We start from the raw sequence: 16,449 nt of genomic DNA on the forward strand, positions 1-16,449 counted from the left end.
TCCACACTTCTGCTATTAAGGTGAAAAGGAAAGGGGATAAAGGGTCCTGTTTGATACCTCTCTTAGCCGGAAAGAAATCTTTTGCTACCCCATTTATAAGGATTGAGTAATGGGTAGAGCTAAGACAACCTTTCATCCAGGACCTCCATTTGACAACAAAACCCATCTTCTCTAAGACTGCTAGCAAAAAATTCCAATCAACTAAATCATAGACCTTTTCTATATCCAATTTGCAAACCAGCGCCTTTGCTCTACTCTTTCTTTTCTCCAAAACACATTCATTTGCAATTAGGATTTGGTCTACAGTCTGTCTTCCTTTAACAAAAGCCCCTTGGAACAGTGAAACTAGTGAGGCAAGGCCTTCTTGATCCTTTCAGCGAAAACCTTTGAGATGATCTTATAAAGACTCCCTATCAAACTTATTGGCCAAAATTCCTTTGGAGATAAAGACTCATTCCTTTTGGGAATTAAGGAGATAAAGGTGGCATATGCTCCAAAGGTGATCTTCCCTTTTAGACAGAATTCTTGAAACACTTCCAACAACTCCAATTTGATGAAATCCTAACATTCTTGGTAGAAAGACATTGGGAAACCATCTGGGCCAGGAGCTTTGAGCCTATCCATTGCAAAGATCGCCTCCTTAACTTCTTCTAGAGAGAATCTTCTTTCTAGTTCCTGTGCTTGCTCCTCAGATAATCTTCTCCATTCCAATTCTGATAGACCTGGATTATTCCCCGCTGATTCTGAAAAGATTGACTTAAAGTGATTCAGAAAGATCCTTACTGTTCTTGGCTCTCTCTTAATTCTTGATCATCAACCAGCACCCTATGAATCATATTTTTCTTTCTTTTGCAATTTGTTATAGAGTGAAAGAACTTGGTGTTACCATCTCCTTCCGAAATCCATTTGCTCCTCAACTTTTGTGTGCAGTGAATTTCCTCTTTTCTTAGAACTTCCTCCAGTTCTACCTTTTTTCTCCATATTTCCTCCCTTTCCTCCTCGGACAACAAGCTAAGAGCGTCTTTTTTGTCCAAAACTTCAATCCTAGATATAATTGCCACTTTTTCAATTCTTACAGAATCTCCCTATTTTCTTTCTCCCTTGGACTCTGATTTCTTCCCACCAAATCTTTAACCTCTCCTTATAGGATGGATCCTCAAACCACATATTTTCAAAACGGAACGGTGTAGGTCCCGCCACTGCAGCTTCTTTTTCAATGCACACTGGACAATGATCTGATGTAACTCTAGGTATAGCTTTAGATACTAAGTTCCTCCACAAAGCTTTAGAACCTTCACTATAATAATGAAATAAAAAACTTTATTATTTGAATATCGTACTCATAATGGCAGTTTTAATGTTGATGTTTCTGGGGACAAGTTTGCTTTTTGGACCAGTATTGGTGTAAAATGATGCAAGATGTCCAGCCAAATAAAAGATAATACCTTTCTAAATTTGAATTTACAACTTTCTAACGATAAGTAAATAAAAAGTTCTGAATTTTCTGATACTATATTTGCACAAACTCAGCCTTGATATTGGAGCTGTAAACAATAAGGTAGACTAGGTGTGGCAATTGGGCGGATTTGGGTTGGTTGGGTTTGGGTTGAAGTTCAACCCAACCTGTCTAACCCGCCAACCCATTAATGATCCATTTAGATAAAATTATATGGGTTGGGTTCAATCCAAACCCGCCTTGACCCACCCAACCCGTTAATCCTTTTATTTATTAAATGGGGCATATATATCTAAATTTTATAAAAACAAAACATAAATTGAAGAAAAATACAGGAATTATAAAAACCACAGAAAATACAGAAAATATAGAAAATGAAAAAATTACAAAAATTACAAACAAAACATAGAAACCACAAATTACATAAAAACAACAATATGAAGAAAAAAATAGAAATTTAAAAAACATAAAAAAATGAAGAAAAGTTACAAAAACTACAAAAAAGGCAATCACATTCCATCACAAGAAGAGAATGAGTGAATAATTCAAAGCTAGTGGTGCTGTGGACAAAGGATTCAGAGTTGATGGGCATTTTTTGCAATTGCCTGCTTTGGGATTCTTTTCGAACACTTTCTGGGAAACAGGAAAGAAAAATAAAGAATAACAATAGATAGCAAATGAAACAGAGATAAAACTGAAACTAAAATAAATAATACTCATAACATTAAACTAGGGTACCGATTGCTATTGAAGACAGAAAACAGGAAAGAATAGAAACAAGAACCATGAAAGAAAAGGACGGGATAGCTTAACTAAAACTAATTGCACAGATGATCTTACCTGGCACCTTTCTCAATAGAGAAAACAGACTTACTGAGGGTATCTCCTAATTGGAAAACAGTTCATTCACTCCTATTTGTCTGTTTTGAACTACCGCCATTGCTGATTCAGGCCAGCTTTCTACCACAGTTCTCAACAAAGCTGTCTTTAACCAACTCTTCTTCTATGTTCGATTTCTTCCCAATGAATCACTGGGCAGACATAACAAGTCTTGCATCAAAAACTAAGAAAATTACATTAGAAACTCTTGTGCATAAGATATATAATTGAATTAAAAGATAGAGGGGGGATTTTATTTTGAATTCAGCATGTGAACTTTTGGGGCTTTTGGGTTTTAGCCAAGAGAGAGAGAGAGAGAGATTAACTATTCAATTGGAATGGTAGCTTTCTTTGGAAGCTTTGTCTTTGGTTTTTGTTTTTTATCCAACAGTTAAAACCCATGGGATTTTTTGTCTTTTGTGTTTTTATCCAACAGTCAAAACCCAAGGGATTTCTAACTTGTGGCTTTCTCTAGAGGCTTTATATTTTTTTTCTTTTCTTTATCCAACAGTTAAAGCCTATGTTTCTTGTCTCTTGATAGGTTGATCTGCTCTTTCATACAGTTACTAAATTGACCCAACCCCTTTAAATTTTCATTTGATTTCACTAGGATATGGGAAAATGTCACACAACAATACCTCAACTTAGCATTTCTTTTAACTTTACTCACATATATGTAGCCCTGCCTTTGCACCTGGCTAGTTTTAAATTGTGTATTCCATTTCCATCATTATTAATTATAATTTTTATTTATCATAATTATCTTTTTTTAATATATTGAATATATAATATTAGAGATGCGCCATTTTTTTTACATTTTTGTGTATTTTACTGTATTTTTTTGCATTTCTTTCTATTTTTATTTTTATGGGTTGACCCAGTTGATTCAGATGGTTGAACCTCTAACCTGCTAGTTGCTACCTGGATAAAAAATGGTTCCATTTGTGGGTCAGTTTTAAAAAAAATAGGTTTTTATAATGGTAAAATTATGGGTTATAGATTTAATCAGTGAATTTTTTATTGATAATTATTGGAATTCAATAGTGAGAAACAAAAATGCTTTAAACATGGATTCAATGAGAGAGAGTGGAAGTTAAGACCTTAAATATGGGTCTTAATAAGAGGTAATAAAACGAATTGAAAAGTGACAATCTAAATTATGTTTTCTGCCCTCATAATAGAAAGGGGCTAAATTCAAAAATAGTGGTATTTTAATCAAGAAAAAGTCAAGAAATCTTAGATCCTATTCATACTTCTAATAGTAGTGTAGATTTTGGTGGTTCTTGACAACATCTAAATGTTTCTTTGTACTTGTGTAAAGACTACTGGAATGGACCAACAGAAAGCAGTTAATCAGTTTTACAAGAGGAGGCCACGTCAGCTCAACTAATCGTCCACTTGCAATAGCTGTAACAGAAAGAAATCAAAGATTGTAAACAGTATAAGTAGAGAAGCACAAAGAGAAATAAGATAGTAATTCTTTCGGCATTAATCTCTCTCTCTCTCTCTCTCTCTCTCCTTCCAACGAATTCAGGAGGTTGGCTCCCTCGAAGAGCCCTGAGTTAGGCAGGTTCCTAACAAGTTGGTATTAGAACCAACATGACCAACACAAGAAACACGTCAATAGACACCCGAGTGGATCAGATGGAGGTAGAGATCCATCGAATGTCTTCAGATCTCAAAGAAATGATGGAAGGTTTCACTACTCTCCTTAGTTGGCTGGAGCAGGGGGCAACGAACAACGACAAAGGAAGCCAAGAAGAGCACAGCAATGAAAACAACCGCAGAACAGGGCCGGCGGCAACGAGAGCAGCCAAAATCGATTTCCCCATCTTCTCAGGCGGCGACCCAACTCCTTGGATTCTCAGAGCCGAACGGTATTTCGATTACCATGAGACACTTGGGCAAGACAGGGTAGCTCTAGCTTCCGCGCATCTTGAAGGGGAAGCTATCCTCTGGTTTCAATGGTATGGGGGCACCCTCGTCAAACTTGGGCAGACTTCACGGATGCCATGACTATCCATTTTGGATCGTTTGGGTTCAAAGATCATGATGAGAGTTTGGCAAAGCTACGACAGGTGGGATCGGTTAAAGATTGCCAGATGGAGTTCGAAAAGCTGGCCTTGAGAGTCCAAGGGTGGACGGAGAAGGTGTTGGTGGGAAGCTTCGTTGGCGGCCTAAAAGAAGAACTGCGACTGGAAGTAAAGGCGATGCAGCCCACTTTGGTCATAAATGCGGTAGCGCTAGCAAGATTGTATGAGGATAAGTTCGCTCAAGCAAGAAAGGTGCAACGACCATGGGGTCCAAGAAACAGGACGACAACACCAGACGAGGATGAAGGAATACTGGGCCCAGGCCCATTGGTTCCTTTCAAATGGATGACCTGGGCAGAGATGCAAGCTCGCAGAGACAAAGGACTCTATTACAACTGCGAAGAGAAATTCGGGCCGGGCCATCGGTGCAAGAAACAACAAGCATTTCTCCTCCAAACAGATGCCGAAGAGGAAGACGACCTTACCGGTTGCGGAGAATCTAACCCAGGGTGTGAAATACAACCCAATGGCACACCTGAAATATCTCTACAAGCCCTTATGGGACTTGCGTCCCCTCAAACAATGAGAGTTGCAGGGCTAATCCAGGGACACCAAGTGTCAATCCTCATAGACAGTGGCAGTTCCCTTAACTTCATAACTCAAGTCTTGGTGGATAAAATGGGACTCCCGGTTCAACCAACAACGACTTTTACGGTTCATGTGGCTAACGGTAATAGCCTATCTTGCAATAGCATTTGCATGGGCCTACCACTAAAGGTTCAGGGTCACCAGTTTGCAGTGGACCTATATCCTCTTCATCTCAGTGGAGCGGATGTGGTGCTAGGCATCCAATGGTTAAGACAGCTAGGGCCCGTGATCTGTGACTGGGCCTGTCTCACCATGGACTTCACATCAGGGAACTCTACAGTCCATCTACAAGGGCAAACATGCAAGGGTCCAAGGCCCATCAGTCTTGCAACATTAACAAAGCAAATAGGAGATCCGGATCAGCCCATATTCATGCACATGGACTCAATCTGAACCAGTCCATCTTTAGATAACAGCAGCCCAGATGGGCCTAGAGACTTCCAAAGCCGCCTACAACAACTTCTTTAGCACTATGGCAGCGTGTTCGAAGAACCCCAAGAAATTCCACCACGCTGGGAGCATGACCACCGCATCCCCCTCATGCCGGGAGCTGCCCCAACCAATGTAAGACCTTACCGATACCCTTACTTTCAAAAATTTGAAATCGAGAAGCAAGTTCAAGATATGCTTAAGCAAGGGATAGTACAACCTAGTCACAACCCATTCTCTTCACCGGTATTATTAGTAAAAAAAAGGATGGGACGTGGCGATTTTGTATTGATTACAGAGCCCTTAACAATATCACCATTAAAGACCGATTTCCAATACCAATCATTGATGAGCTGCTTGATGAACTCAGTCAAGCCACCATATTCTCAAAATTAGATTTATGAGCTGGGTATCATCAAATAAGGGTACATAGGGAGGATGTTCACAAAACGGCTTTCAGGACACATGATGGCCACTATGAGTTCCTGGTCATGCCATTTGGACTGACCAATACTCCAACCACATTTCAAGCATTAATGAATGACATATTCTGGCCATATTTACGTAAGTTCATCCTTGTTTTCTTTGATGACATATTGGCCTATAGCCCCAATTGGGAGGAACTTTTGAATCATCTACAGGTCACCCTTGCAACACTTGAGTCCAAGTGCTCCTTTGGACAAAACCAAGTTCACTACTTGGGACATGTTGTAGAGAAGGGAATTGTAGCGGCTGACCCAGATAAAATCTCCAGTATAATGGGCTGGCCGCAACCCAAAAGTGTGAAAGAGTTGAGGGCCTTCTTGGGTACTACCGCCGCTTCATCAAAAACTACGGCCTAATAGCTACCCCGTTGACCCAATTGCTGAAACAAGACGCTTTTCATTGGTCAACCCAGGCCCAACAAGCTTTTGAGCAATTGAGACAGGCAGTTGCGAGCCCTCCAACATTAGCATTGCCCGATTTCACAAAAGACTTCATCATTGAGTGTGATGCCTCCGGTCAAGGTGTTGGGGCTATTCTCATGCAAGAGGGGCGACCACTAGCCTTTTTCAGAAAGGCCTTAACATCACAAAAGTGGGCCAAATCAATTTATGAACGAGAATTAATAGCAGTGGTCTTAGCAGTCCAACGTTGGCGATCCTACTTGCTCGGTAGACGGTTCATAATTCGGACCGACCATCAAAGTTTGAAGTTCTTATTTGGATCAATCAGTCCTATCCCCGGAACAACAACGATGGATATCCAAGCTACTGGGGTACGACTACATAATTGAGTACAAAGCAGGGGCTGCTAACCGGGTGGCTGACGCCCTCTAATGGCACCCACAATCATTTCAGTTACTAGTATCTTCCCCAACTTCTCCACTCCTGGATCTACTTTGAAAAGAAGCCCAATCCCATAGGGAGTTACAGCAGTTGAAGGCCCAAGTATTGGCAAATCCCTCACTGCACCCCGGGTACACCATTAAGAATGATCTACTCTTCTTCAAAGGACGCCTGGAAATTCCGGCAGATTCTGCTCATCTCAGGAAGCTCTTGGAATTATTCCATGCCTCACCCACAGGTGGCCACTCCGGCATCCTATGGACACAAAAACCCATCGCCACACAATTCCATTGGAAAGGCATGCGTACATCTATCCAGAACTTCATAGCCGGGTGTGCAGTGTGCCAACAAAACAAGTTGGCCACTACAGCACAGGCCTCTTGCAACCACTCCCAATACCAACCCAAGTCTGGGATGATTTATCAGTGGATTTCATCACAGGATTGCCCGTTTCTGCCGGCAAAACAGTTATCCTTGTGGTAGTGGATAGATTAACGAAATACAGTCATTTCCTACCTCTATCACACCCATTTACAGCAGTCACAGTTGCTGAATTGTTCTTCTGGGAAATTGTGCACCTACATGGGCTCCCCAGCTCAATTGTATCAGACAGGGACCCTATTTTTATGAGCCGTTTCTGGGCTGAGATTTTTCACCTGCATGGGGTTAAACTGTTCAAGTCAACTAGCTACCACCCCCAATCTGATGGACAGACAGAGGCAGTTAACAAGAGTCTCGAAACATATCTGAGATGCTTTGCGGGAGATCGACCAAGACAATGGGTGAAGTGGATCCACTGGGCTGAATGGTGGTACACCACCACTTTCCATAGCGCCGCTGGGATGACACCTTTCAGAGCTCTATATGGTCGGGACCCTCCCCCTCTACTTCCTTATGAAAAAGGGATCACCACAGTAGCGGCTGTAGAAGAACAGCTGACGCAACGAGATGAGGTGTTAAAGGAACTGAGACATCATCTCTTACAGGCACAGCAATGGATGAAGCACACCTATGATAAACATCACAAGAATTTCCAATATGAAGTCGGTGATTGGGTGTTTCTCAAATTACAACCTTTCAGACAGATTTCAGTTGCAAGCCGACAGTGGAACAAACTCAGCCCACGCTATTTTGGACCATTTAGAATCCTTGAGAGAATAGGGTCAGTGGCCTACAAGCTGGACCTTCCGGCAACATCAAAACTGCACCCTGTATTCCATATCTCCTTACTGAAGAAAGGGCCGAAGTCAGGAGTCATTACAAGTGCGACCCTTCCCACATTTTCAGAAGAAGGACAAGTGCAGACTGAGCCAGCCTGAATCATTGATTTCAGATGGGTGTGCTGGGGTGGAAGAGTCATACCAGAAGCATTAGTTGTTTGGTCTAAACTCCCAGAAGAGGATGCAACCTGGGAATCCTACTTAGATCTGCAATCAAATTTTCCCACATTAGACCTTGAGGGCAAGGTCGCTCTAAAGGAAGGGGGGATTGTAAAGACTACTGGAACAGACCAACAGAAAGCAGTTAATCAGTTTTACAAGAGGAGGCCACGTCAGCACAACTAATCGTCCACTTGCAACAGCTGTAACAGAAAGAAATCAAAGATTGTAAAGAGTATAAGTAGTGAAGTACAAAGAGAAATAAGATAGTAATTCTTTTGGCATTAATCTCTCTTTCTCTCTCCTTCCAACGAATTCAGGAGGTTGGCTCCCTCGAAGAGCCCTGAGTTAGGCAGGTTCCTAACAACTTGGTAACAGAGAAAAGAGGATATGTTATATCAACAAAAATACTTAATTAGCTCCTCAATATTTGATTTTATCTTTGTTTAGTCAGAAATAATCTATATATAGGCATTGTTCAGTCACCATATCTTTTTATGACTAAAATGCATCAGTGTTGCTTATGTCATTGTGCAATATATTACAGAGGTTTTGATGATGAAATGAGGGAAGTAGTAGCAAGAAATCTTGAAGGCAGGGGAATCAAGTTGCACCCAAAAACAAACATATCAGAGGTATTCTTAGCCCATTTTTATATGTTTTATATTGTGCATTACTGTGGTTTGATCTTCTTAATCTTTACATAATTTCTTCTTTTGGTTCTTGTGCATTGCTCTTTCCATAACATCTTTTTGCATTTTGAAATTTCAACCTACTATATTAATTTTGTCTTCTATAATTTAGCTGACTAAAACAGAAGATGGCATAAGAGTTCTCACAGATCATGGAGAAGAGTTGGTAGCAGATGTTGTATTGTTTGCCACTGGTAATTGCCTACCAAATTCTTAATATAGTGGTTTCTGAGTAACACATCCAACTTTCATGGGCTTGTGTCATAGTCATAGTTGTTTTGTTATATTGTATTTCTGCTTGGTTCAATCTCCATAATGATGTATATTTGTTCTTTGGCATAATATGATATTTTAGGAAATACTATATTTATGGTGTAGTCTTTTGGAATATGCCATTGTCTCTTGTTAAATGCAACTCTTTTGGTATATGAAATGGAGCAAGAGTTGGTCTACTTAGACGTACCAAAGCATGCTCTTCTGATTATGTGCTATACAACTCCTCATCCAAAGTCCAATAAATTGTCTATGCTTGAATTGGGGAATGCTAATTAAAAGCTGTGAAGGATACACCCACAAGCACTGACACTGTTACATCTAAATTCTGTCTTTGTTGCTCCAGCCTTTTGGGATGGCTATTATAATTCTTGGGGGTCATCTTGGTTATGGAGCTACAGGACCTGCAAGTGCCCCACTTAGACACATAATCACATGTATATCATCATGTTCATAAATTCAGCACAAGACTTTCCACTTTTCCTATACTGGAAGGCCAAAAACAGCACGATCAGTTGTATTTTAAGCATCTAACTCATGTTCATAAATTCAGCATAAGACTTTCCACTTTTCCTATACTGGAAGGCCAAAAACAGCGCGATCAGTTGTATTTTAAGCATCTAACTGTTACACTTTGAAGCTTAGAAAAAATCTCTTCTTCTTGACTGTTCAAATGAATGAAGCAAGAAAAAAAAAGTTATGCTTAAGTTGATTTCATTCAATTTTGAATCCCAATACTGTGAACGTGAGAAATAAGACATGTTATGGGGGCTTGTTGTTAACATCCCGACCTGGATATTTCCTGTAAATTTTTAGTCTAGTGATTTTCCTAGTGTCGAAGTTTTATTCTCCCTGGTCAATGTTGATAAAAATTGTATTCATACTTTCCATACTTTTCCATGATTTTCACCAACTATGGAGCTATGCTTTTGTTGGAATGTAGCATTCTATGCTGAAATCTAATAGGCCCACCCTAATGGTTTTATCCTTCATTCTTATAGATCCAATGTTCCTTCTCTGATTGCAGGTCGAACTCCGAATACAAAGAGGCTGAACTTGGAAGCTGTGGGTGTTGAACTTGATGGTGCTGGAGCTGTGAAGGTTACCAGATTCTTTATCCATTTCACTACTGCATTTTCTATGATTTGTCTGAAATAGCACTGTAAAATGCTTAAGTGGGCCTAATATATTAGCTAGCTGGTCACCTAATAAATGCCTTAAATGGTTGCCTCTACCCAGTACCAACAATGATATACTATTTAACCTATGTAGTTAAAATGTCATCTAGGCAACTGATTAGGCATTTTGGAGGTTTATCACCTAGTGGACCAATTATTAGGTGATAATATAATCATTTTAGGAAGGGAAAAAGGTAACTATGCCCCCTATATATATTGATAGTGTGTAATCTATTTTGGGTTAGCATGTGTATGTAAAGCTGAAGTTGGGGCTCTTAATTCCTGTATATATGAGGGATTTTCTTTCAGCCATATTGTTATTCAAAAATCTTATTGTTTTATTTTCTGAAAATTAGGTATAAGTTGTCTGATCGACATGAAACAAGTATAGTAGATTACCAATTTGGGTTTTTTCTAGGGAGATCAATCATGGAAGCTATCTCTCTTTAGAGACAATTGATAGAGAAATTTAGAGAGAAGAAGAGAGATCTTCATATGGTGTTCATTGGTATAGAGAAAGCATATGATAGAATCCCTAAAGAGATAATATGGTGTGTCTTGGAAAAAAAAGGAGTTCCAAATAAGTATGTAGTTAAGGATATGCATGAGGGTGCAACAACCAATGTTAGAACACTTGTGGCTTGTGGAAAAACCAAGGTTCAAAATTTCAATACAATATGCCCCATATCGGCCATATTGTATTGTATCGTTGGAGTCCCGATACACTTGTTTACAAGTGTTTCGTGTACCCTGTTCTTTATAATAAAAAATATAGTTAAAAACAAGCCTAAAAACCAAATTTTGAAAAAAAACTAAAAAAAGCACAAAGCCCCGCATGGTTTTAATATGCCTTTGACGATACACAAGGGCGTATTGATACTTTGAACCTTAGGAAAAACATTAGATTTTATAGTTAAGATGGGTCTTCATCAAGGTTTAGAACGTAGCCCTTATGTATTTGCATTGATCATAGGTAAATTGACTAAACATGTTCAAGAGGTCCCATGGTGTTTGTTGTTTGCCAATGGCATTGCTTTAATTGATGAAACTAATGAATTATTAAATTCAAAATTAAGTTCATGGACAAATACCTTAAAAACAGGAGGTTTTAAAATAAGGGCCAAGGTTCAAAGTATCGATACACCCCTATGTATTGGCAAAGGTGTATCGGTACTTAAAACCACATGCCTTTTTGTTTTTTTAGTTTTTTTTTTTCAAAATTTGATTTTTAGGCTTGATTTTAACTATATTTTTTCATTAAAAAAACAGGGTTCCTGAAACACTTGTAAACAGGTGTATCAGGACCCCAACGATACGATACGATATGCCTGATACGGGGCGTATTGTATTGAAATTTTGAACCTTGATAAAGGCTAAAACAGAATATATGATATGCATTTTTTTTATTGGAAGCGGTATAAATGCTATGTAACTTTTATAAAGATGTGATTCAGTCCACTAAAAACCTATAAAGTAATCTCTAATTATAGCAAAAAGGAAAAAAAGAAGAAGACAACAGAAAAGAATAAGAAGATGGAGAAGAAGAAGAGAAAGGAGAAGAGAGTTCAATGATCTTCTTTCCTCTCTCTCTAATTCTTTTATTAATCTAACTTAATTAAGACTAATTACAAGTATGCCCTTAAATGGGCAGCCAAACAAAAAGAGATTAACAGGCGCATTCATAAACAAACATATAAAAGGCACTAATAGCAAGAAAATAAGCACTTGGGCCCATTCGATGTAGTCCCTCTACACTCCCCCTCAAGCTGAGTATAGATATCAATCATGCCCAGCTTACTTATATGGTGTATCAATTTTCCTTTTGGAACACCTTTTGTCAAGACATTAGCCAGTCGCTCTTCAAAAGCAATAAATGGCAAGCAGACTTCCCCCTAAGCAAGTCTCTCTAGTATAAAGTGTTTATTAACTTCTTATGTGCTTAGTTCTATCATGTTGGGTAGGATTATGTGCAATTTTGATAGCTTCTTGGTTTTCACAATATAGCATCATTGGCTTGTCATAGTTAATACCCAAGTCTCTCAAAAGTGATCTAAGCCATAATAATTTTGAAACTCCATATGCCATTGCCCTATACACTACCTCAATTGAGGATATGGCCACTACAGACTGCTACTCCATGAGACGATGTTCCTTGCCACCAAAGCACAATATCCTGAGGTGGATCTCCTATCATCAATACATCCGACCCAGTCAACATTAGTGTATGCTTCTAACTTTATATGTCCATGCTTAGCAAATAGGATACCCTTCCCTGGATTACTTTTTAAATAACACATAACCCTCTTTGCAACTACTAAATGTGTATCTCTGGGAGAATGCATAAAATGACTAATAACACTCACTGTATAGGAAATATCTGATTGAGTCATGCAAAGATATAACAACTTCCCAAGCAGTCTCTGGAACACTCCCCTATCAGTTAGTAGTTCACCATTAGTAGCTGAGAGTTTGTGATTTAAGTCTATAGGGGTGGAGGCTGGTTTAACACCAAGTTTGTTAGTTTCTACAAGTAGATCAAGGACATACTTACGTAGAGAAATGAGGATATCATCCTTAGACCGAGCAACTTCAACCCAAGAAATATCTGAAGCCCCCCAAATCGTTGATCTCGAACTCGGTGTTAAGAAACCTTTTGAGATTAACCACTTCCTAGGTGTCATTACCAGTAACCACGATGTCATCAACATAAATAAACAAAAGGGTCACCAAGGAATTACTCCTCTTAACAAATAGAGTATGACCAAATTGAGTCTGTGTGTAACCAAAAGTAACAAGGGTAGCTCGGAATCTCTCAAACCAAGCTTTAGGAGACTATTTGAGGCCATAAAGGGGCTTCCTCAGTTTACACACCTTCCCTTGCATTCTCTTCCCATACACCCTTGGAGGTTAAGACATAGATCAAGAAGGCATTTTTAACATCAAATTGGTGAAGTGACCAATCCAAAGTAGTATCCAGAGATAACAAAACCCGAACTAAGAAGGCAATAGGCCCCTAATCCCACACAACCAATGGCTTAAATAAACAAAAGGCCAAATTATCCCAAAATTTTCAATAGGCCCCTCTTCCTCCCATAAATACATACAAGTCCCCAGAACTTATCAGCATTACAATATACTCCTACAACCTCCAAAAACTCAACAGTTAATCTCTTGATAGAAAGAAGTAGGGTGTTTGAGTTTCTTATAGGACTCAACTCTGAGTTTGACATTATAAGGTAGAATATTCTAGCTAGAAATGAAGTACCCCTTGCTCAAGCATATTCTATGGTGTGTAGTGAAGAGAGTAAATCAAGTACAGTTATAGGGACCGCCTTCAGAGCATTTTGCACATGCTGGGATAAAGCCAAAGGGGTCGGCTAAGAAGAAAGTGGTGATATGTGAATACTACAAGAAACCGAAACATACTAAAAACACTTGTTGGAAAATTCATCTAGGTCTTCTCCTGAAAAGTTTCAAAACAACAACAACAATTTTAGGAGGAATTATAAGATTAGGAAGCCGATGAATGCAAATTTTGCTATAGTACCTGAAGGTAGTGAAGAAAAATCTGCTATAAAGCAGCTGGCAACAACAAAGGCAGAATTTGAAAAGTACAGGAGATTAATTAATCATTTGGAGACTGTAGTTTCAACATCTAGCTCTGATGATTACTCTCGCTATACTTGGATTTATCTCATGAGATCTCGAGATGAAGATTGTAGATATGTAGTATGCAGATGACACAATCTTCTTCTGTGAAGGTGGGGACATAAATTGGATCGGGAACTTAAAATTGGCAATACTACTCTTTGATCAAGGTGAACTTTGATAAGAGTTGTATGGTGGGAGTGAATTAAGTGAATATGCATGTGTGTTAGGTTGTGCAATCTCGGATTGGCCTTTGATTTACTTGAGCTTCCCCTTAGGAGATAATCCTAAGAGTGAAAGCTTCTGGAACTTGGTAATGGAGAGATTTGAGAAAAGGCTTGCTTCTTCGAGGAAAAATTGTCTGTCCTTAGGGGGGAGAGTCATTTTGATTAGGTCTACCCTAGTTAACCTACCTGTTTACTTTCTGTCAGTGTTTAAGATTCCCACAAAGGTTTTCAACTTTTTGGAAAAATTAATGAGGGATTTTCTCATTTTCTGTGGGAGCCAGGAGAGGAGAAGAGGTCATAGGGTGAGTTGGGAGGTGGTAACTAAATGTAAAATGCTAGGAGGCCTTGGGATTGGGAACATCAAGAAAAGGAATATGCCTTTGCTGGGGAAATGGTTGTGGAGGTTTACATTGGAAAAAGGCAAATTGTGGACAAAGATTGTGGCTAGCATACATGGGCTGGAAGACAATGGTTGGGATCCTGGAATTATGGCAAGGGTTATTGCTGCTTCTCCTTGGAAAGCCATTCATGATCTGCTTCTAGTTTTCTCCCCTTGGATTAGGTATGGTCTTAACTCTGGTAATCAAATAAAATTTTGGGAACAACTTTGGATTGGGGACTCACCTTTGAAGGACCAATTTCCCTCTTTGTATGCTCTATCAGACTTGAAAAATGAACCTATTTCTTCTTTCTTAGGTCCTTCAGACTCCACTTCTGGTTTTGGGTGGAACCTAGGTCTGAGAAGGGCAGTTAGGGATATAGACTTGGACACATTTTATCTCTGTTAGCCATCCTTGAAATTGTTTTCTTGGACCCTAATAAGGAGGACACCAGATTTTGGACTCCTTCCTCCTCAGGTACTTTCTTTTGTGCTTCGTTTTTTGAGACCTTAACTCAGCCTCCTGTTCCTCTTGGGTTGTCCTTTCCGATGAAAGAAATTTGGAGCAAGCCCATTCCTCCTCAGGTTGGTAGTTTTTGTTGGGAAATTTTACTGGAAAGAATTAACACAAATGATCTGCTTTAGAAAAAGAGACCCAATTCTTGTTTACATCCTAATAGGTGTACTCTCTGTAAAGCTGATGGGGAAACTGGTTACCACCTTATGGTTACTTGTAAGGTTGCTAAAATTGTATGGGAGTGGGCTTTCTCCCTCTTTGGGTGTTTTTGGAATCCCCTCGATAGTGTCCAAACTCTGTTCTCTCTCTCATTTTTAAGATGGCCTAAGAAGAGAGAGTAGATTATGTGGAGGTGCATTAGGGCAACTATGTGATGGTCCCTGTGGGAAGAAAGAAAACTCACGAATTTTTTCAGACAAGGAAAGAACCCTGGAAAACCTATTAGACCTAATACTTTAAGGGTTGCCCACTGGCTGAAATCTATGGAGATGTTCTCAGATTTTTCTAAGGCGGACTTGTTAAGAAATTGGAAAGAGATAGATACTTCTGCCCAATGTAAGAGGACTCTTAGCCCCTCTTGGCCCCCTCCTCCCTCTGGATTTATAAAACGGAATTGTGATGGCAGTAGCTTAAGGAATCCGGGGTCTTCTGGGATTGGGGGAGTATTCAAGAATGAGGAAGGGATTATTACTGCTATGATCTCAAGACCAATTAGAGAAGGAGACTCTCTTAGGGCTGAGATCCTTGCAGCTCTTGAAGGAATCCAAACAGCAAGAGAACTAAATATCAGACATTTGGTCTTGGAAGGTGACTCGAAGGTGGTGATTAGTTGGCTAAAGGAAGAAGACAGTGGTTTGTGGAGCTATAACAATGAAAAGAAAAATTCAATTGGCTGTGTAGGGACATTGAGATACAATAGAACTGGGTGAAGAGGACTGCTAACTCATTTGCAGATGGGCTGGACAAGCAAGGGGTGATTAGGGAGTCTCTGTTTTGGGCTAACTTTGAACTTTCTTCCATTGTATCTTGTTGGTGAGGAGTTAAGACATTTTACCTCCCTCTATTTTAACTAAAGTTTCACAAAACTTCACATCATTAATAAAGTTTTTTGCTACCGATGAAAAAAAAAATTGTTGAGTCTATAGAGGGGTCAGACATGTATCTCTTGTTCTCATAGTGGATATTTTTCCCTCTCTTTCCATTGGTGTAGGCTACCGAGCTGAACCATGTTAAATCTTGGTGTTTTCTCTATTTCCTCTTCTTATTTTCTTCTTGATTTGTTATTCTATTTTATGTTTGTTGACATGGTACCAGAGCTATTTTATGTTGTTTGACATAGTATCGGAAAGGTTTAGTGTGGGAATTAGTTTGGTGAACAAAGAA

The 16,449-nt window shown here is 39.3% G+C and overlaps 1 protein-coding gene across 2 annotated transcripts in view; it reads left to right on the top strand.

Moving 5' to 3' along the window:
• LOC148801251 (glutathione reductase, cytosolic-like) overlaps positions 1 to 16,449 on the top strand; it is a 72,154-nt gene that overhangs the window by 17,922 nt on the left and 37,783 nt on the right. For both annotated transcript variants that reach the window (XM_088900214.1, XM_088900215.1), the window contains exons 9-11: positions 8,700 to 8,787; positions 8,957 to 9,038; positions 10,145 to 10,218. In XM_088900214.1, the coding sequence (XP_088756340.1) occupies positions 8,700 to 8,787; positions 8,957 to 9,038; positions 10,145 to 10,218 (244 nt within the window). The remainder of the gene's footprint in view (positions 1 to 8,699; positions 8,788 to 8,956; positions 9,039 to 10,144; positions 10,219 to 16,449) is intronic.

This window comes from Nelumbo nucifera, chromosome 3 (assembly GCF_055504915.1).
Source record: "Nelumbo nucifera cultivar China Antique chromosome 3, China Antique-T2T, whole genome shotgun sequence".
Taxonomy (NCBI): Eukaryota; Viridiplantae; Streptophyta; class Magnoliopsida; order Proteales; family Nelumbonaceae; genus Nelumbo; species Nelumbo nucifera.